The sequence below is a fragment of the Sorex araneus genome, chromosome 2 (genome assembly GCF_027595985.1).
Source record: "Sorex araneus isolate mSorAra2 chromosome 2, mSorAra2.pri, whole genome shotgun sequence".
In the NCBI taxonomy this organism is placed as follows: Eukaryota; Metazoa; Chordata; class Mammalia; order Eulipotyphla; family Soricidae; genus Sorex; species Sorex araneus.
Genome location: NC_073303.1, coordinates 223,471,259 through 223,493,906, shown reverse-complemented (window position 1 = coordinate 223,493,906; position 22,648 = coordinate 223,471,259). Strand labels below are relative to the sequence as shown.

Sequence of the window (22,648 nt, the reverse complement as noted above, 5' to 3'; positions counted from 1 at the left end):
TGCTAAGCCCTTTTCACTTCAATTGTCAGAAAATGCATGATAACAAATATACACTTGAACCAGCAGGTTAGATGATTGGATATAATCCAGATAAAGTGGTTTGGAAGGGCTGGAGTTATAGTACAGTGGGTAGGGCTCTTGTCTTGCACATAACCCACCCAGGTCTGATCCCCATAATCCTATATGGTCCCCCCAAGTACTGCCAAAAGTAATTCCTGAGTGAATAGCCAGGAGTAAACCCTGAGCAATCCTGGGTGTGGATAAAATAAAGGAAAGTGGGTTAATAGACATCCATGAAAGATATTTCAATATTCAATCTTCAACCTTGGGGCCAACGTGATAGAATGTATATTACTTGAGTTTGCCCCCTGACACCAAAACAAAAAAACTTCAATCCAATCTACATTTTTTTCAAAGACCAGAATAATTTTCTTTTTTGACTTTTTTGGGGGTCATACATGGTCCTTCTCAGGGGTTACTCCTGGTTCTGCACTCAGGAATTATTTCTGGCAGTACTTGGGGAACTCTATGAGATGCTAGAGATCAAACCTGGTTTGGTCACGTGCAAGGCAAATGCCCTACCCACTGTACTATCACTCCAGCCTTGACCAGACTAATTTTCATACTGATATAGCTATTAACTTGGGGTCATTCAAAATTATTCATGATATATAATAGTAAGTAGATCTCTATGTTTAAATTCATCTCACCAAAATATTTCAATGAGCTAGTGTGAGTTCAATAGGAGACGTAGAATGCAAAACAGAATAGGGGGAGGGAGCCCACCAGTTCTGAGTACTGAAAGTACAAAAAATAAGGAACTCAGTTTCTAAAAGTGAATCAGAGAAGAAAAGAATGGGCAGAATTTGGAATAACTAATTCATGTAACGTATCCCTTTTACCTTCAGATAAAATACTTTATATCTGCTGCTTTTGCAAGGGATAAACTGGGACTATTTCTTCACAGTCTGGTGAACTGAATCATTCTGCTTCATCTAGTGTATTATCGTTTTCTCTACTGTAGAGCTGATCTAACTGGCTTTACTCCACAACTCAAAATCACTATAACACTTGAGCCAATCGTCACTCCTCTCGTTTCTTGAACAACTGATGTGTCTATGTAAAAGCAACAAAGAACATCTGAGGAAGAGAAACACAAGGTTAGAAACAGAGAAGTAAAAATTCCCCTCTCTTTTTTCTACAGGTATCTAGGCTGGAGCTATTCTGAATGAGGTAAGGGAGAATATTTCACGTTAGTCCAAATTCGAAGCTTTAAAGGTGCCTTGAGCAGAAGAGTTTTATAACCTCCTAGAATTTTACTTATTTTGTGTGTTTGTGTGTGCACGTGTGTGTGGAGGGGGGTGCCCAGCTGTGGTCAGGACCTACTCCGGCTTTGCACTCAGGGATCACTTCTGGTACGGCTTGAAGGATTATATGTGGTGCTGGGGACTGAACGCAGGACACCTATGTGCAAGATAGGCACCTTACCTCTGTGCTATTGCTCTGACCCCAAAATTCTAATATGAGCATCAAGAAGAATTACCTAATATCCACTCACAGTTACAATGTATGATGGAAAGCAAAAATTCAAGATTCCTTTTGACTGTTGAGCTTTGGTTAAGAATGGTCAGGGATTTTTTTTTTTGCATCACACCCAGCGATGCACAGGGGTTACTCCTGGCTTTGCACTCAGGAATTACTCCTGGCGGTGCTCAGGGGACCATATGGGATGCTGGGAATCAAACCTGAGTCAGCCGCGCGTGCAAGGCAAGTGCCCTACCCGATGTGCTGTGCTATCACTCCAACTCTGGTCAGGGATTCTTAATAAACTCAAATGTATAGTGATTCAAATAGAAGATTATTCCTTCCTCAGAAAAGCTCATGGGTAAACTCTTTAAAAAGAGGGGGTAGGCTGAGCCACACTCAGAGGTGCTCAGGGTTTACTCCTGGTTCTGCACTCAGGGATCACTCCAGGCAGACTCAGAGAACCAGTCAGGATGCTGGAATAGAGCCCAAGTCAGTCACTTGCAAGTCAAGTGCTCTACTCATTGTACTGTCTCTCCAGTCCCTCTGGGATAATTACTCTTATTAGGTGTAGTTCTCCTTTACACATTATTTATGGATACAGACTCTTTGAGGAGGGGGTGAACTCAGACCCAGTAGTGCTCGTGGGCTACTCCTAACTCTGGGCTTAGTGGTTACTTCTCATGGTGCTTTGGGTACCATATGCAGGGGATCAAGCCAGGGTTAGCTGAGTGTATGTAAGATAAACCTCTTACCTCCTATATTACCTCTGATACTGGGTCTTGTCATCTCTCCCCATTATTCTCTGGGACCTAAGGTGTGTATCCAGACAGGAAAGTGATAGAGAGTATAGAGAAAATATATAGGGTCATATTCACTTGTTAAAAACTTTGACCTGAAGGGCTGAAGCGATAGCACAGCGGGTAAGGCGTTTGCCTTGCAAGCGGCCAACCCAGGTTCGATTCCCAGCATCCCATATGGTCCCCTGAGCACCGCCAGGAGTAATTCCTGAGTGCAGAGCCAGGAGTAACCCCTGTGCATCGCCGGGTGTGACCCAAAAAGCGAAAAAAAAAAAAGACCTGAGTCAGAAAGATAGTAAGGGATTAAGGTGCTTGCCTTGTATGCAGCCAACCCAGATTCAATCCCTGACACTGCATATGGCCTCCTTAAGCTTTATCAGGAGAGATACCTGAGCATAGAGCCAGGAGTAAGCACTGAGAACATTCAATTGTAGCCCTCCCAAAAAATCTTCAACCAGGAGCCAGATAGTACAGGAGGTAAGGTTATATAAAAATATAACCTTGCATGTGGTCATTTTAAACAAGACTGGTTGGATTCCCACCACCTCATGTGGTCTCCTGAGCACTGCTAGATTACTCCCAAATAAATGAATAAAATTTAAAATAAAAACAATGATCAGGAAATGGCCTATGCATTTCCACTGATCACAAATCAGTAATGTGGCCACATCCTTTGTACATCAAACTGCCAAGGAATCTGATAATACATTCCCTCTATGCCTCAGGAGAAGATCTACCATATTTGGAGAGAACTATTGTTACTGGAAACCAACTTGAAAGATCCTCAAGGAATATCAATGATTTGACCACTGTAGAGATTATCCTTATGACAGTGTTTCTTCAAAGGAAGATCACTCATTCCCCAAGGAGACTTTTCTCCGGATCTTGTGTTGATGAATGAGAGTCCAGGTGAAATAGGGGAAGGAAGAAGAGGACTCCTGTGAAAGAACTGAGTCAGAGATGACCACAGTCAGGTAATCCCAAAGACGGTCATGGCTCCAATAGCTTAGTTACAAAGATTTTGCACTTGAGAGAGACCAGTTTCTTCCTCTAAAGAACTGTAAGGAAAATGTGTCTAAAATCCCAGGTCTTTGGAAGCCTAGGAGTGGTACACAACTCCTCAGAAGTATTTGTGCTACTGGGGTTGGAGAGATAGTACAGTGGGTAGGGCCCTTGTGGTGGAACATGTGGTGGAACCAAGTTCAATCCCCGACATCACATAAAATCCCTGAGTACCACCAGGAGTAATTCTTGAGTGCAACAACAACAAAATATATTACTAAAAATAATTTAGTAACTTTGCCTGTGGACAAAGAAGCTAATAAAATCCAATGAAGTCAGGAGAATAGCCTGTTCCTTTAACCTAAACAAATTTGTCTTTTACATTAGGTTAATTACAAAATTGTATTTGACTTTTGGCAGTGCCTTATTCTGTAAAAAAAATATATGTATATAAAACAGAAAACACATCTGGTAAGGATGAAGTCATACAGAAGAGCTTCGATATTTTCTATAAACACCCCCACCCACCCCAGCACACACCCCGTCCTGGTCCTTGGATTGTCACTCCTGTGGGAGCAAACAGCTTCTCAAGGCCAGTCCCAGAAAGTGAAATTTCCGGTAACTTGATCCCCTCTGTTACATATATTCCGGGTCTCTGGCTCGCTATTAAAAATATAACTGCTGCTCCTTTCTCCCCTGGAAGAGCCATACTGCAGCGACACTCACGCCCTTATTTGTGTGTGAAGTATTTCCCTCTTCTCCTGGCACCACAGAGGTTTCTAGTGAGCGCCTCCCCTGCCGGCCTCTTGAGATGAGCTGGAGAGACAAAACGGGTGGGGGTGGAGGTGCTTATCAAATCTCAAGGCAAAAAGATGCCAAGCCCTCCCAAGTAAGTAAATTTTTTAAAAAAGAACTTTGTAAAGGGGGCGGAAAATCCTTTAGTGTAGATACTTGGAGTTTGAAGTACAACCCCCACCCCCACCCCAATGCCTTAACTTTAAAAGACCCCTAGGTGCTCTTTGGCGTGTGCAGTGCAAAATCTTTAGAGGCTTCAGGAGCCTGTAATGCCGCGGTTCCCTCCCGACACTGTTTCTCTGAGTCTCGGAAGAAAACGGGTCCTGAGGTTTCAAAGGTCTGGGATGGAGCCCGCGACCACCGGCTGCTGCGGGCCCGTCTGCCCCGCCGCTGTCTGCAGAGCTCGCAGCCTCTCCGGGAAAAACAGAAAAACATCTCCGAGCGTCTGTTGGTGCCGGGAGGGCGGATTCGGAGTGGGTGGGGAAGCGACTGGGCCCCCTAAAGTGTAGCTTCTGAGGCGCGGAGCAGCTCCTGGGGCGGGCGGGCAGGCTCTGGGTGAATGCCCGGCCCTAGAGACGTGCCAACACGCACAGGCTCCGCTAGGAATGTTTGAAAAGGCCAGTTTCTCCCCGATTCGGGTTCTTTTCCCCCTTTCAAACCGGTTGCCTTTCAAAATGCAAAGACCCGGACGGGCAGGCGCCACCCGTTCTGGGCACTGAGGTTCTGGACGGTGCAGATTTCGTTGGGTTCCGGTGGGAAAATAGGGGAGTTCGCGTCCCGGGCTGGGGAGCGCGGGGACCGATCTCCTCCGCACGGTACAAACAAACGCTCCCGGCTTCCCGGTGCCACCAGACCCCGGGCTTGCGGAGGGTGGCGTGGAGGCGCCGTGACGCCGCGCGACCCCGGGGCACGGACGACGCTGTGTCCTCGAAGTCGCGGACCGAAAGTGCAGGTCGCACGCACGCGGCCCGGGCTGAGCCGGCGAGTCTGTGGCCCGCAGCTCCCCAAGGCGCGGTTTCTGCTCTTCCCCCCTCCCGCGCCTGATTTCGGCGGGAGGCGAGGCGGTCAGCTTTCGAAGCTTGCAGTGGGGACTAGGTAAGAAGGCAAGCATCCTACCTCTTTGAACTGCCTGGGGAAAAAAATAATTAAATAATGCGATTGGTCTTTAAACTAAGGAGGGAGAGCAGGACCGCCGCCTGGACTTGCACGTCGGTGGAGCGGACACCGACCCGGAGCACGGAAAGGCACCCCGGGCACTGGGCTGCCGCTGCCCACACTGCCAAGTAAAGGGTGGTGTTCAGGGGGCTCTTTCCTGTCCCAGGGGTGGGTAACCAAGGCAGCCAGGCAGGTACAGATCTGTCCCCGTTCAGAGTGCGGGCACCTCCTTGTCGGGTCCTCGGCGGGGGGCGGGTCCCAGAGAGCAGGTTCTCCTCGAAGAGCGACAGCGGCCCGGCTTCCACGCAGAAAGCGTGGAAAATTCCAACCACTCTTCCCCTCTCTTCCTTTTTGATTATTTGAGATATTTGGAGAAAGGAGAATCTCAATTACTTGTGAAGACTTACCGCTGGAAGAGGAAAAAGACAAAGTGGGGGAGAAAAAGGAAAATCTCCTAGAGCACTGTGTGGAGCTCTCGAAGACGGTGGGATGGGCTCTCAGTGAATTTTTCCTGCTTTTCGGGCCACCAGTCCCTATAGGGATGAAGGATATTGTTTCTGTCTATTGCAATAAAGCACTAGGTGAAGTTATATATAGGTAGCTATACACACACACACATATATATTACCACATACACCACAGCCAGAAAGCAGATCACATTAGTTCTGCTTGGCTAGTATTAATATGATATACATGATATGTATTTATGATATATGATATGTATATGTACATATACATATGTATATATATGGTAACGCAAACTAATATACATATATATCTGGAGAGCACATGGGTTTAATATTTATGCCGGTAGAAGACATGCCGCTTGGTGGGAATAATATTTGAGCACCAGTTTTAGGGATTGTTTTTTTTTTCCAGCATGATGGAACTGGGGTAGGACAAAGCAATAGTCTTTATGCAGAATAATCACACACTCTTTAGACTGAATTCTGTTTATTGCACTTGCATAGTGAGTATAGGGAGTGAGTGGCTGGAAATGGCCACTTCAGAGTCATATTCCAAGCTGGAAGAGCATATAAGGATTCCCTGCCTGGCTCCAAGGCGAAGGAGGGGACCCTGACAGGTCAGTGTGGAGCCGTAAGGGTGTCTCTGGAGCAAATAAGGAGCTCCTGTGATGACTACACCCCAACAAACAGACCTGTTGACAATCCAAGCAGTCATCCATCGTGGTGGTGGGGGGTGGGTAAGGAAGTCCAATTAGATTTCCTTCTTCCTGGGATAAATCACGGTGGGATTACGCTGGGAGAGGTAGTGAGCTTCCTTCTCTTATTGGCAATGTTTGGAAGGAAATACCACTGTTATCATCTTGTAGATCCATAGGGTGCCATGCTTAGAAAAAACATTTGCAAAAACCCCAACTGATGGGGATATATTGTGGGAATTTCTATATAAAGCACCACCACCCACTTATTATGTATTATATGTGCCAATCCATAGCCATAATGGAACCAATTCCTTACATCTGAATGATTTTCCTCCCTTTCCCTTATGCAGCTAGATTTTGCCCCAAAATATTTTCATACAGTTTCTTTACCTCTAGCCTCCACCACCCTTCCCTCTCACCTCCCATGACCCTAATCCCACTTTTTATTTTTAATGCCAGATAATCTTTAAACCTTTTTTGGGGGGGTGGAGAGAGGTCTTTGTAGGTGGATTTTTGTTGTTGTTTTCTTTTAATCCCGTGACTGGGCATGAAGAACAGAAAATAAATGATGCGGTGGGGGGTTCCCCCCCCCCTTGCATTTGGGAGGTGCCCTGGTCCATAGGAATAAAGGAACCGATGGAGAGAAAGCGGGGAAAGCTAGCCGGTTCTTGGTTTTGACGCTGGTGAGCGCCAAATAAAATCGACGATCAGGATGCGCTCCTGGAGATAAGCACCGAACTTCCTTGAGGCATAGGGACCTCGTTCAGAAACCCCAACATCGGTTCCCATACAGTACCACGCCCAGGAATACTCAAGTGCTGTGAAACCACCGGCCCCCCACGCCCAAAGCTTTCTAGGATGCCACCAGTCTGCCCAACCCAGCAAATGAACGTACCCACCTGTGTGCTCGGCTCCAGGTGCCCATAGGTCGCACCGCAAGTGCAGCGGTCTGCAGCGCGGCAGACTTCGTCAGCCCGCGCTCTGCTCTGCGGCGCCGCGGGGAGCGGAGCCGCTTCTGTGCGGCCGCGCCTGCAGCTGTCCTCCCGCCGGTTATTGTACGCGTTGGATGCAGCGCGACCAACTGAAGCTTGGTAGAGGTTGATAATGTCAAATTCTCAATAATTGCTACATTTTTTTAAAGAATGTATCCTATTGAGATAAACTAAGAAATTCTTGAGGTCTCCAGAGCAACAGAACCGAGAGAGAGAGAGAGAGAGAGAGAGAGAGAAGGAGAGAGAAGAGAAGAAAGAGAGAGAGAGAAAGAGACAGAAAGAGAGAGGGAGAGAGGGAGAGGGAGAGAGGGAGAGGGAAAGAGAGAGAGGGAGAGGGAGAGAGGAGTTGATGCTGGCGGGGTGTTCCTGACAGAGCCAGGAGGCAGCACAGCTCCTGCTGAAAGGGATTCGCCACCCAGGCTCTGAAAGTGGCCCAATTCTTCTAAAATCTGTGCAGGAGCCTGGGAAATACCCTGGAAAAACTGTCAACACTAGAATTCCTCCAAGTTTTGGGGAGAAGGCAACCTGGATTCTGGCAGGCGCCTAATTCTGTTAAGTGATGGCTGGGAGTGGGGGTTGGGGGTTCGGGAACTGTATTTGTAGTTACATACTGCAAATTTACCCCTGCATATCCTCAGCCAGGACCCATTAGTGTCCTTTAAAAATAAAATTTTAGACCACATCTCTTACATGTCTGAATAACTTTTCCACTTATCAGCTAGCTACATCAGAGAAAATTGGCAGGGTTGGATTAACAAACATGTATGGTTCAACATATATCTTTACTCACAAAACTATAGGCCCTTCAAACTCCACATACCTCTCTGCATGAACACAAGGATGATTAAAAGCTTTAAAATTTTTAATTCAATATGAGTAAGGCCAGGGGTGTAGCTCAGTGGAGAGCAAATGCCTGGCATCTGAGAGGGCCTGGGTTTCATTCATTGTACCACAAAAATAAATGAATTAATGAAATAAGGATAACCGTGTTGTTATCTATACCCAAGGAAAAACTTAATTTAAAAAGATTATCTAATTATAAGAATATGGGTATCTGAGGGTACATATTATAATATTTATCTAAAGTTTGCTTAACGTTTGCTTAACACCTAAAGAGAACACAATATATTTGTCTAGAGATGATGGGTCTATAATAGAGAAGGGAGAAATAAATCTGCACTACTTCTTTGGGGAAAAATTCATTAGCAAGCCAAGCACTGAAAAGAGTTACAAGTGCCTTAAATCACAAATGCAGAGTCTAGCAGAAAAGGATTTTTCTAAGGCTATAGAGAATGAGATAATTGCACAAGTTTCTCCTTATGTACACCAGTGCCTTATGAATTGCAATTCTTCAAAAGACCAAAAAGATAGGTCTTTTTCTCCTATCTACTTGTTAATAGTGAGTGACTCAGCTGAAGGAGGGGAGGGTCATCTCTGGAAAGAGCTGGCCTTGGTGGGCTCCCAGACACTTCTCGAACTGTGCTTCCTTTCCTTTTACCCCACCCCATCTTCCTGCTCCCAGGATACCCCTATCATGACCACCTACAAATGTCTCCATACTATATAAACATAATACACACCCACTACAATCCATGCTCTAACACATATACAACCTAGTAGAGCCCCCAAATCAGAATTTGACAATTATGACACCTGAAATGCTCAAAGGCAAATTTGAGGAATTTGGGGTTGTCTCATGACTAGAAAGTTGGGTCTTCTTATTTGGATTAAATTTTCTAAGACTGTACTAGTTAGATCTGTAGAAAGTCTACAGGGAGGACAAGTGGACTTTTCTTCCTACTTTCTAGTACTCAGATGTTATTGACTTGGCTGGATGTACCAGACAATATCAAAACTAGCAGGGGAGAAAATGCTTCTCCCTGGAAAAGAGAAAATGTGGGTGAGAGGAGGCAACCAGTGGAAAAAAGTCTAACAGCCTGGATCCACCCTAAGGATTCTCAGAGCAATTTTGCTTTAGTCACTAAAACTGCAATAAAGTATCTGTTTTTTGGAAGATTTAATAACCACCTGCATGAATCTTGTTCCAAATACTCAGATACACAAGCTCCCTCCTGCCTTTCGCTCAATAGAGCTCAAACAAACTTGGCTACTTTAGCAAAGAACGTGGTTTCTTTCTACCCCCTCCTCACACTCATCTTAGTTAGTTGGTTTTTACTTTCTGCCTCTCTTTTGGAAGGACAGTGTGGGGTTTTTTTCCTGATGAAGACTATTCTGAAGGTTCTTTACTTTGTGTGTGTTCTGCTCAATAATTTTCAAAATAAAATGATTAGAATGCATTTTCTGGTCTGAATTCTGAGGGAGGCTGGCTGCTGGGAGATCCATTTCAGACATAATTTTCCATTTTCTTCATCCATGATGAAATATGCATCTATTTCCCACATCTGCCTCTTAGGACCTCTCAAAGGGCACTAAGGTGGCCTTCATCTAGTTAGAGATGAAATGTTTGGCCTTTCAGCTATGTTTTTATATTAAGTCATTTTTGGAATGGGTTAAACAGTTAATTTTGACCCAGAAGAATGCTCTTTGGGGATCTACAACACTTCCTTGCCCTGAGAAAAAATGTTATTTTCCACATCTTTTATTAAAGTAATTAGAAGTTAGAGAAGAGAGAGACTCCCTTACTAAGAGCTCCCAAATCTAAACTTTAAAGGATTGTAGGAAATGAAGGAAAGTGATAAATACCTTTTCCAGCTTTCAGTTTGTTGGCTTTCTGACCAAAAGGGGCCTTTGTTAGATCTCTGCAAGGAAGCCAAATGCAGCCCCCAGCAAATACTCCACTCTTCCCCCAACCCCCCTCAGCTCCCTTGTCTAACTTGAAAATGAACTTGGACTTCCCTCTCAGACAGGCCCTAAAACCAGGAGAGATTTTATTTGTCTGTTTCTGAAGGGCTTCCTAATAGGGGGAGGTGTTATGGGGGAGGGGGAACCGAGGACCCTCTCCCACAGCAGAGGGTGGGGGTAGGGGCTGGGGGAGGCCAAGAAAGGGAGGAGACACTGTTAATTTCTTAACTCTGTGTTTATACTCCCTTGAACTTTTTTCAAGGGGGACTGTTGGGGGGGGGGGGGGCGGGTGGCAAATGACTGGCTGAGATGCTGCTAAAGAAGAAAAGAAAGTAGGAGTAGGAGGGATGGGAATTTGAAAAGGACTGAGCTGGGGAAGGAGGGGTAAAGAGTGTTGGGGAAGGGGCTCTGTGATGAGCTTGGTGCTGTGGCGAGGATGGGGCGGGGCAGCTGTGAAAGAAAGGGGGCTGGGGTTAGGAACCTGGAGGCCACTGGAGGAGGCTTCCAGAGAGTTCTTTGTGGAAGGTGCCACCTGATCTTCCCCACCAAGCCCAATGTACCTCCAGGCAGGATCTGCAACAGGGGGCAGGCTAAAGGGAAATCCAGGAAAAGATTGGTGACAGCAACCTCAATCCCAGCCTCTCTGGATTCCTACCGAACCCTTGGCTCCCCAAAGCCCGGGCTAGCACTGCATATACTAAATTGGCGGCTGAAGGGAGTGGATTCCCCCATGTCAAAAAGAGGCATGCGCAGGGGGTATGGAAGAAGGCAAGTTTGGGTTTGAGAAACAGGAAAAAAGAAGCAAGGAATGCCTCAGTCATGCTGGTCCCCTCGCCCTCAGTCTGGGGGCTGGGGGAAGAAGAACAATAAAGGTGGAAGATGCCAGAATAGCAGCTGCTGTCCAGGAGGTGAGTTCCCAGGCTGGGAGGAGAGGCCAGCCTGCGCTCCTTGGAGCCCAAGCTGTGCGGGTGGCGAGATTAAAGGAGAACACTTTCCAGAGGAACCCAGGAGCCTGGGCGGTGGGTAGATGTGTCTCTAAGATCCTTAGGCCATTCCCCCACTTTTCAGTGCCAGGAGGAAAGAGATGGGAAAAGAACTGGGCAGGGCCAGAGAGCCCCAGACCAGCCACATTTCTTTCTTTCCTCGCAAATATCACAGTTTGGTTGTGGGGGAGGCTTTGCCCACTCAAATACATATGAAGAATGGTCTACCATAACCCTCCCTGGACTCCTAGACCCTTCCTCTCAGTGACCTCTCCTTCCCAAACCTCCCTTTTTCTCCAATAGAGCTCAAACTTTATGCCCTCTCTCCTTCCACATCTCTTCTACCCTACAGCATGGATCAGTGAACAGGAAAGAGTCCCCCAAACTCTATGAACGACCAGCAAAGCTCTAAGTCTGGGCCAGAATCCAGCCCTCACGGTGGTGGTGAGGTCTTTGTTCTCCTGTAGCCTCTACCCACCCCCCTTCATTTATTTTAAACTGGAATTTCTCCCATAAAAGGGGGTGGGAGGAAGTAGGAGCTTTAGAGTTTCGAGCTCCCCTCCCCCACGATATGAAGGAATCAGATGGGAGGAGGGGAGTCATATTAAATGATGCCTGATTTCCAGTGAAGCAATCTGGGCGTTGAATATGGCCCATCTCCCCTCGCCTGATATTCAGCAACACCCCGCCCTCAATGCATGTTTCAGGCCTGCGCCCTCCTGCCCTCCCGATGCAAAGGCTGTGTGCTCACAGCTCTAGAATACAGTGAGTGGCCCAGGAATTCCACCCCTCAACTCCAGACTGACAGAGATCCTTCATTTCCCTTGAATTTTCCTAGGGGTGTTGGAGTAAAGAGAAGGATGAGTATGTGATTAACCCTGTCGGAGGGATCTTTAAGAGATCTTTATTTGCACATAGAGAGTTTCAGCAGATAACTGGGTGTCTTCATCAGTGTATTTTGTTGCATCCATGATGATATGGGCTGGAAGAGCAAGTGTCCACTCTGGTCCCAATTCCCCAAGCCAAACACACACACACACACACACACACACACACACACACACATTTAGTAAGATGGCACACTGAAGATCTGTTATATGTTGGAGGCTTTCAAAAGAATTTCAGAGTTGAACTTAGCCAGAAACTCAGCCCTAGGAGAAGCTGAGGACGGGAGGTTCCCAATGCCCTTTACAAACGTCCCTTTTTAAAAAATAGTAACGAGAGTCCCTCCCTCCCTCAGCGAGTGACGAATCCTATTCTACTTTTCTCTGATAATTAAATAGTTGGTCTCCCCACCTCTCTGCAACCTAATCACCCACCACCCACACATGGTGTCAGCTCCACAAGAGACCTAGGAACATTTCTTGTAATTTCTCTTGATTTGCTCCCTATTTTCCCCACAACTTAGTCCTTCGCTCCAGCAGCAATGCCGGGCTGGGCGAGTTGTGGCAGTGGAGCGGCAGGAGTGGGGGCTGGTGGGTCCACGCCGAGCCCAGGGTTTCAGCACTGGGCTTTGCAGGGCGGGATCGCCTCGGAGATGTAATTACTACGTTTCCAGTGGCGTATCTTCTCCTGGAGTGTTTAATTTGATTTTATTTGTGTCTCAGCAAGATCCACTTTTTTTTCTGGGAGGAGGGAGAAGCGACCCCAGGCTTAAAGTTAATTAACCAACAAGGCTTGACTTTCCACCGCCCGCCCGCCGCGGGCTCAGGCTTCACCGCGTCCCGGCGCGCTCTGGGCGCGCCCCAGTCCCAGTCCTGGAGCCTCCAGCGCCAGTGCCGAAGATCTTGGGCAAACTGAAGAATGAGTCGGGTATGGTTCGGAGTAGGAGGATACTTGTGCAGCTGAATTTAATGCTCTTAGCCCTGAACTCTCCCTGAGAGGGGACCTACGTTGGCTCTAACTGGTTCTTCTTAAGAAAGAGGGCATCAGTCCTGGCTCTGCCTTCTAGACGCAAAAATTTGGCCACCATGTGCCCCTAATAAATGGAATTGTAAAATTGCCGGGTTAATTAAATCTATATCTCACTGCAATAGGAATAGTTAGTGCCCTTACATAAACCTGGAAAAGAACATACCATTAATTTTATTTATTGCTGATCCGCCCGGACCCAGATCCTTCCCGCCACTCTATCCCCTGCTCCCAAGGCTGGGAGATGGAGTCTTCAGTTCCACTCGTGGAAGATAGGTGTTGTTGGACTGAAGCACTGCTGGACTGGGGCAGGAACCCCAAGGCTGGGATGGGCTGTTGAGGTTCCTTTGTTTCTCCTAGTGTCAAGCCCACCCCAGGTAGTGAGAGATTCTACCTCAGGCTCGGCGCTCACAGGGAGGAAATCATTGTTCCCCGTGGGCTCCATCCACACTCTGTGGGGGCTGAACATGGCAGATTTCCTCAACCACCCACCCCCACCTGACTCAGGGGCCAAGGTCATGCGACCCAGTCTAGACTAGCCAGGCCCTGTTTGCTCTCCTCATTTTACCTTGACCTTGAAGTCCCTAGGCAGGGAAGCTGCTTCCTAGCTGAGAGAGCCTCCCCGCATCATCACCCGCTTCCCCTGGACACTTTTTTCCTTGCTCCACCATCTTTGCCCTCAGCAACACAGTCAAGCTGCCTTGCTTCCAATGTTGCTAACTTTCCTGCTCTTTTCTATTTCCTGACAACCCAGACAGAGCTACCTTGACATCATCACGTTGATGAAAATTGGGTTACCTATCTATCCTAATTTAGGATGCCAAGGCATGTGCCACCATCAACCACCACTTTTCCCCCACTACGGAGAAAGCAGGGACTCCCTGGGCCAAATCCCAGTACCAACCTGGCCATTTACTCTTCCACTGGAGGTTGTAGTATGTCTGGCTTATCTGGGGGCTACTTCATAGTCACAGCCTTTGTGTGCCGAGTAGACAGAAGCACCCAGCTTTGAAAATCGGAGGCACAGGCAGGAAAGGAGATGTTGGAGATGTTGCAGCCCCTCTCCTTCCTTTCTCTCTCTTTATTACCTCCTCTCCTCTCCTTGGGGAGGCCCCAGGCTGACTGGGAGCTTGGCTCAATTCCATGGAGATGCACCCTAAAAAGTGGTGATTTTGTTCCTACATGAAGGCCAGACAGGTGAAGAGACTGGGAGACTGGGAGAAGAGAGCGGAGCTTTAGAAAATTTTCTAAATAATTTGCATCCATTTTTCTCCCTTAAAGTGTGGGGCAATTTTGACACGCAAAAGAATGCTCCCTACGAAATGGGAGCAATTCCCGAGAAAGCCGTGGGAGCTCAAGAGGTGGTAATCAGCTAGAAGTGCATTGAACTGGGTTCCTCAGCCTTAGTCTTTGTCTCAATTTAGGCAGGCAGAGGAGAAGATGGGCTTGGGTCTGGCTTCAGGGGTCTCCCAAAGTGCCAACTTCTCATACATTTTCTTTTGTGCTCTGATCTGAGATCGCCTGCTTCAGTCGGTATCCGGTTTTTTAATTTTCCTAGAAGGAATTCTCTCCTGCCCCTTTCCTCCTTTTGCTCTGAGAAAACTCTCCAACGCTTTTTAATTTCTATTGTCATATTGAATATCAGTCTCATCTATTGTCCCATTTCCCTATGATATTATTTCCCTCCATTTTCACTGAGAACATCTCTCGGGCGATGATGCTTGTGTTTGGGGTATCACATCTCTCCAGCCCTTCCTACTCCGTTTGAGAGAAGCTTGCAAACGAAGAGCCAAGAGGGTCCCCCTCAGCCGGGGCTTTGGACAGACAACCCGTGGATCCAAATCTCGCTGCGCGGCGTCGCTCCGGCTTCTTTCCAGCGGTGAGCTGGAGGGGAGTCTGCCACCACAGAGCAGATGCTCCCCACGCCCCACCGTGCGTTTACCCCCGGTTTCTAGTTTCTGAAAAAAAAAATTGAATTCTCCTCTTCCCCAAGCCCCACTCCAGACACTCTGACAGTCACGGAGAACGGCTTTTGAGTGGGGGTCCATCATCTCCCTATACATCCTAAGCCTAAGGAGGCGGCGCCCAGGAACAGTTCTCCGCTCGCCAGACCCCTTTGCGTCGGCCAAATTCGGCCTTCCCCTCCTCCTTCTCCCTCCCCCGGGTCTGCCAGGGGGCGTCACCCTGTCCCTTTAAATCTCCCAGTTCCCTCCTCTTTGCCCCTCTTGTAAGCCAATCATCAGAGGCCTTTTCCTTTTCGCCCCGCCTCATCCCTAGGGGTGGGAACCCCTGGAGAGCAGACCCGGGCGTCACGTGCGCCCGCCGCGTCACGTGGGCGCAGGAGCGGAGCCAAGGGGAGGGGGGCGGGAGTCGGCAGATTTCTTAATGAAGAGTCTCCGCATGCGTAGAAGGAATGTGGGGAGGGAGGTGGAAGCCCCAGGAGGAGGAGGGGTGGGGTGGAGAGGGAAAGGAGGAGGGATGGGGGAGGGGAAAAAGGAGCGAGGTGTCTCCCTATCTCGCTGCCTCTGGCAAGTGGAGTTTTTAAAAAGCTCGAGCAGATCATGTCATGACGACTTCGCTGCTCCTGCATCCGCGCTGGCCGGAGAGCCTTATGTACGTCTATGAGGACAGCGCGGCGGAGAGCGGCAGCGGCGGCGGCGGCGGCGGCGGCGGCGCGGGCAGCGCAGGGGGTGGCTGCAGCGGAGCGAGCCCGGGGAAAGCCCCCAGCATGGACGGGCTGGGCAGCAGCTGCCCGGCCAGTCACTGCCGCGACCTGCTTCCACACCCCGTGCTGGGCCGCCCGCCCGCTCCCCTGGGCGCCCCTCAGGGCGCCGTCTACACGGACATCCCGGCCCCGGAGGCAGCTCGCCAGTGCGCCCCGCCACCGGCGCCCCCCACCTCGTCCAGCGCCACCCTGGGTTACGGCTACCCGTTCGGTGGCAGCTACTACGGCTGCCGCCTGTCGCACAACGTGAACCTGCAGCAAAAGCCTTGCGCCTACCACCCGGGCGACAAGTACCCGGAGCCGTCGGGCGCCCTGCCCGGTGATGACCTGTCCTCCAGAGCCAAGGAATTCGCCTTCTATCCCAGCTTCGCCAGCTCCTACCAGGCGATGCCGGGCTACCTGGACGTGTCGGTGGTGCCTGGGATCAGCGGGCACCCGGAGCCGCGTCACGACGCGCTCATCCCCGTCGAAGGCTACCAGCACTGGGCTCTCTCCAACGGCTGGGACAGTCAGGTGTACTGCTCCAAGGAGCAGTCGCAGTCCGCCCACCTCTGGAAGTCTCCCTTTCCAGGTAAGGACGGGGCCCGAGCCCGCCGCCGCCGGGATCCCCTCCCCGCCCCGCCTGCCCCGGGGCTCCGCGCCCCAGCCACCCCCGCCGTCTGGCCCCGGCGCGCCGGCTCCGCTGGGCTGCCGAAGGAGCCGGCCGGGCGAGCTGCGCTGAGGAATGCGCAGGGGAAGAAATCTGCTCCGACACGTTCCCCGGAGCTGCCCGGCCGAGAGTGAAGCAATCACAGGCGCCCGAGCGCCGGGCCGCCGGCTCGGCTCGAGTCGGGAGCTCGCCTCCTCCTCCCCCAGCCGGCTCCAGGCTCACGCGCCGCTCTTGGCCCCGAAGCCCGCTTCCGGCCAGGAACCAGGGGGTGGGGTGGACCACGGGTGCCTCGGAATCCTCCACCGCACGCAACCTGCGGCAAAATCCTCAACCTACCCAATAATTGGAGGGGGGGGGACGGAGGGGGGGATGAGAACCCCATACCCTGTCGTTGCCTCAGTTTTCAAGATCCTTCAGGCACTGGCGAGTGTGTGTGCTTGTGTGCATGTCCAGTGAGGTCTAGTTTGCCTGAGTGTGCAGAAATAGAGTCGATGGGTTTTTTTTTTCTTTTCCAAATTTATTTTTTTAAAATTCACTCATGAATTCCCTGGTTTGGTAAGGGAGTAGAAGTGTTAAATTTTCTCTCGGGGGGCTGTGGAGGGAATTCGCATCTGTCTCAGGCTATAAAATTGTCTTTGCCTCGCTTGGTATATACTGAACTCAAGTGCTGCGGGTACCTACTCTGCCAACTCCCCAAATATGGGGAGAGAGTTATTGATTGGTGTCTTATCCCGGGAAGGCGAGGAGGGTGAGATGAATGGGTAGAAGACCTGTTCTGGTAGGATGTGGGGTCCAGGCCCAGTTGGGACCCTGTGAGACAAGTCTGGCTAAGCAAGGGCATGGGAGCATGGCATCACTGCTGCTCTGCCCTCTGCAACTGATGCTGTCTCTAACTAGGGCAGGTTCCTGCAACCTCTTCTGCTGCCCAGGTAGAAAATAGTCCTAGGTTTCTCAAGATTGCACCAGGAGCTTTGGGTTTCGCTGTTCGGAGAACTCAGGATTCCCGGTCTAGTCAGAGATGGAGTTTGCTGTGGCTGTAAGCAGAGCTCAGTGAGAAGGAACTGACTGGAACTGACTGGATGTCTCCAGAGGCTTTGGGGGAGCCCAGAGCAGCCTCTGTGTCTATCTGTACTGCCCACAGGATCCCCAGTTCCATATGTGGGACATTTTCATTGGAATGTGTAGTCTTGCAGAGCTCCTAAAGATGGGCCTGAAAATCCTCTGCATCCGGGATTTGGGAGCAAGGGCAGTTGGTGAAAAAAAAATCCCTGAATGAAATCAGAAAGCATAGCAAAAAATATACTTGTGAATATTATGAGATTACATAGTATAACAGAACTGAATACTAGGCTGGGGCATACGTAAGGCAGCCCTATTTCTGATTATTATGAAGGTTTAGAATGATAAAATTTTATATCATAGCATCATATGCTACCTACTCTGCATTGGCTGTAATATTTGTATATATTTCTATTATTATTTAATAAAAACATAATAGTTCATTTCTAGAAGAGAGGTAAGTTACATATAGGCATACAACAATATATGTGGAGAGAGAGCCCTCCAGCTCCCATCTCACCCAAAGGCTTCTTAGAAGATCTAGAAACAACTTCCAGGGTAGGGGGAACCAATAAGATATGCCAAGGGAGGCGAGAGCAGGAGGGCAGATGCCCACCAGACCCGCTGTGGTACAGGTCTGGCGCAAACAGCTAGGCACAATTTAGTGTGAAAAGATTGAAGTTAGGGAGCTACTCTGGCATCCTGTGTATGTTGGTGGAGCCTTGGTGAAGACTGAAGAGGAACTGAGAAATCTCTTTGAGCAAAATAAACATCTTTCAAGATTCCTGGGATGGTGGGGGGGGGAGGGAACTGCCAAAATTAAACTGGTTTTGAGAACAGCCTCCTAGTGGAAAACATATTTTAAATTTGGAGAAATATATAGCTCAATTGAGATTTACCACACTGGATCAAAAACCCAGTGTGTCTCGGCAGCTTTGTGATCACATACTCTTCTGTGAAATAGAATCAGTCTGGTGTATCTCAGTGTATTCAGAGGTCCAGGCAAGAGGTAGATGAAAAAGAAATTATCTTCAGACACCCTCTATCTTTCTACCTACACAGAGATCTTTTAGAAGTAGTGAGATTTCTAGATAACTCTGTCTATGCAATTGTGGTTTGTTCTGCAGCATCTAGGCATAAACACTACTGTCTCTCTTCAACGCCTCTGGCTCTGAGAAACCTCATCTGCGGCAGTCTGGGCTGGTGTGGGAGATGGAGGCAATTGTTCAGAAAGATTCAGATAATTAGAGCCAAGATGTGTTGTGGCTTCTTCCTTCCCCCAATTATACATACCCTTGCTTCATTGCTGCTTCACCACCACCACCACCCTTTCTATGGTGAATGTAGACCTTTTTTTTTAACACAGGGAACAAAAATTCCAGGATAGGATCTGTAGAAATTCCAAGAGAGAATCCATGAGAAAGGTACATGTGTATGAAAGTATAAGGGGTTGGAATTTGGGGAGACAGGGAGAAGCAGAGACAGGTATATAGAGAAATGTTAGTGGGAGAGATCAATGGAAAGAAATAAATAGTGGGTTCTTTGGGTCATATTAGAAGCTCTTACTGACATGTCTTTGGGTTTGGCTTGAGATCAGCAGTTGTAATTTGTAACCGGACTAGGACAGAGCTCAGAGTCCTGTGATGAGGGTGGGTGGTCAACAATGAGAAAGATTTAGGAATGTATGTATAGGACCCCCAGAGAAAAAAACTATACTGAGCATTGATCATATTTTAATTTTAATCTCTCCTCAAAGGTATCTAATGGGATCTTATGGGTTCCCTATGTTCCCAGATATGAAGAGAGAGAAAGAGAGAGAGAGAGAGAGTGCCTAATGGGTTCCCTAGGTTCCCAGGTATGAAGAGCATGTGTGTGTTTGTGTGTGTGTGTGTGTCTGTATATGTGTGTGTGTGTGTGTTCTCGCACACACACTCCAGTGCTGGGATATCACAAGAGGCTGTCAAATGGAACTTCTTTGAAACAACAAGACTGAAGGCATTTCCCCAGGAGGACAGAATATCCAACAACTTGGTCTAATCCATGAAAAACTTGGATCAATCCTTGGCATCCTGTGGAGAAAAAACAACTAGTTTGTTTAGTGATTTGCATATTTCATATCTTACATTTTAAATCTAAAAATTAAATTATTAAACCTCATGTAGAAATTTAAAATTAATATTTAGGGGTCCCAAATGTGAGCAAGTCCAGAAGAAGAGGTTTTTAAAATTCAGAGGCAAGTGTCTGGTTAATACAGGAATCCAAATCTGCCTTTATCCCACTTTTTTTTTTTCAGAAAAAAAAGAGTTGTTTTGAAGTTGGATTGTACCATTTTAGAACTAACTTTGTCATTATGTTGAGTCAGAAAATCTGGATTTAAAATCTGGCTCCGCCACTGAAATTATTTTACTCATTCTGAGTCTCAGATTCCTCATCTTGTTAAATGGGTTTAACTTTAAAAAGCCTAAAGAAATTTTAGGAATTTTTCAAAAATCTTATGGTCACTACATATGTACTGCCTTTGTCTTACTCTTATTCCAGAACCACCAATTTGCCAACCCATAGTTATATCTAAAAAAGTGAAATTTGAGAACTTACATAGTTCTCCCAAATTATTTTTAAACCTAAAGGATCTGTTCTCTTAAAGTCATTTTGTTTTTCAGACTTAAAAAACAACTTGAAAAAAATCCTTAGCCTAGTCTTATACAGGCAGAGAAGAATGATAAACTCAATTATTTCCCCAAGAAATTGTTATCATAAAGACAATTGAAGCAGGCCATCATCGGAATCCCTCACTCTTTCATATTCTTTCTGAGCACTTTATTCCCCCTGCATTTGATTGTCACTTCTTCTCTCCCCATCTAATTGAGGCACAAGTCCCTATGAGCAAGCAAGCCCAATGAGAATGGGTGTGGGGAAGGTTTTATGAGAGTGGGGTGAGAACAAGCATTTCAGGAAGAGCTTTATGTCTTCATTCTGGATAATGTCCACACTTCCAAAGTGCCATAGGAATGAAGGGGAAACCCCACATTTTCTGCCTTCCTTTTTAGTTTCTGCCTAAAGAAGTGTAACCATATTTTATAAATTGAGGGCTGAGTTCTCAGATAAGCTCCATAGTTTTCTACTTCCCTCCCCTTGAAAGTATTGCTACTGGTCTTTGACTGACATGATGGAGAATGGAGTGAAGGGAGAGAAATAACATTAATTTTTTTTTAATTCCTGTGATCGTCTCAGGGCAAAATGAAAGCAAAAAAGGTACATTTGGGGATGACAAGGTGTTTAGGCCTTAATGATGAGGCTCCTACTTGGGATGAATAATCCCAAATTTCCTTTAGGCCTGAAGGAATGGAACGGAGAAAGAGTTGGAGCAAAATTTACTATTTTAAGGAGTGAACATTTGTGGGGGCAGGGAGGTACTGAGGTTTGTCCTTTGGGGGACATGTGGATAGCTGATTTTAACCCAAGAAGGGTCTTTAGGCACCTTCTCCAGTGGACAGGCCTGGGATGTGGCCCCCAAACTTCCAGATATTTTTTTGCCTACTTCTCAGTTCCAGGATGTCCCACTTCAGTTCTGGTTCTGGAGGGGTCTCATGTTGCTGTCCTAGAACACAGTTCCATGGAGAGGGAATCTCCGTGGGCACATTCTGTTTCTTCTTTTCTTTTGGTGTAGGCCACAGCATCCTAGAACAGAATCAGTGGTCAAAAGGGCCTGAAGATGCTCTCATAGTCTGTGCCCACAGCAGCAACCATGTCCCTGCCCAGTCAGACTCTCCTTTGACACACACAGCACAGTCCCCAGAGTATAAGCTACTAATGGGTACCTGCGTGATCTAACTGCAACCAGGAGGACATTTTAGTACTACACATTAATTTCAAATTTGATATCCTGGTCATCATATTTTAGATCGCTTTGATTTTGAAAAGCATTACATCAAATTATTATTTATCCAGATGAATGAATGTTGTTTTGTGAGGGTTTCTGGTGGGGAGGGGGTGTTGTGATTTCCTCTTCAGCTTTACACTTGGTGTCCCCTCACCTCAGTTGTGGTCTTGCTGATAGCAGAGGGGCAGAGGCTGCACATCCACGGTTCCCTTTGGTTCCCTTTTTGTCCCTGCAGAAACTAGCCTGCGCCCAGGCTCTTGCCCTGCCACTCACTTGCGCCTGTGCCCTTCTCTCTCCCCCTAGATGTGGTTCCCCTGCAGCCGGAGGTGAGCAGCTACCGGCGCGGGCGCAAGAAGCGTGTCCCTTACACCAAGGTGCAGCTGAAGGAGCTGGAGAAGGAGTATGCAGCCAGCAAGTTCATCACCAAAGAGAAGCGCCGGCGCATCTCGGCCACCACAAACCTTTCCGAGCGCCAAGTCACCATTTGGTTCCAGAACCGGCGGGTCAAAGAGAAGAAGGTGGTCAGCAAATCGAAAGCACCTCATCTCCATTCCACCTGACCGCCAGCCCAGTTGCCCGCCCTGTCTATTTATGTCGCCGCTTTGTACCATAACCGAACCCACGGAAGGACGCTTCACTGGTGCCGACGAATATATTTAATGTTAACAAGAACGAGGAATCGAGGAATCGCGCCGCCCCGCCGGCAGGCAGAGAGGATCCGAGGCCCTACTCCCCAACCCCATCCTTAACCCCCACCCCCTTCTGGAACCTACCGACCTCCCACCACCGTGGAGGTGGGCCTGGGTGGGCTGGGGGCAGAAGGCTACCAGCCTCCATTCTGTTCGCCTTGCCTGAAAGCCGAGTGGCAGCAAAGAGCCCAATCATTCCAACCAAAGCAGGGTTGGGGGAGCCCAAAGTACCCCATTCTTGCCTCCTCCTTTGCCCAGGCAGAGAGCGGTCCCTTCTGGGGACACTGCCTTGGTTCAGGACCTGGCAAGCTTCATACTTTTTCTTCCAGTTTTTCCTGCGCCCTGTCCCTCCCGCACCCTTTAGTTAGGCAAGATGTTCCAGTTAAGATTTTCTGTGCATATTTTTAAACAAGTTCACATTAATGATAATTACGAGGGATCTGGCATCGTGATTGGAGTAGAGACAGCACCATAGGTTTTCTTCCTGTCTGGGTCAATAAAAGTCACCTTTCAACAA

General features: G+C 48.1%; 1 protein-coding gene across 1 annotated transcript; it reads left to right on the top strand.

Moving 5' to 3' along the window:
• Positions 1 to 15,695: 15,695 nt before the first annotated feature.
• HOXC13 (homeobox C13) lies at positions 15,696 to 22,002 on the top strand. The gene is made up of 2 exons (XM_004601547.3): positions 15,696 to 16,425; positions 21,746 to 22,002. Exons 1-2 carry the CDS (start codon positions 15,696 to 15,698, stop codon positions 22,000 to 22,002), a joined length of 987 nt encoding a protein of 328 aa, XP_004601604.1.
• Positions 22,003 to 22,648: the final 646 nt, after the last annotated feature.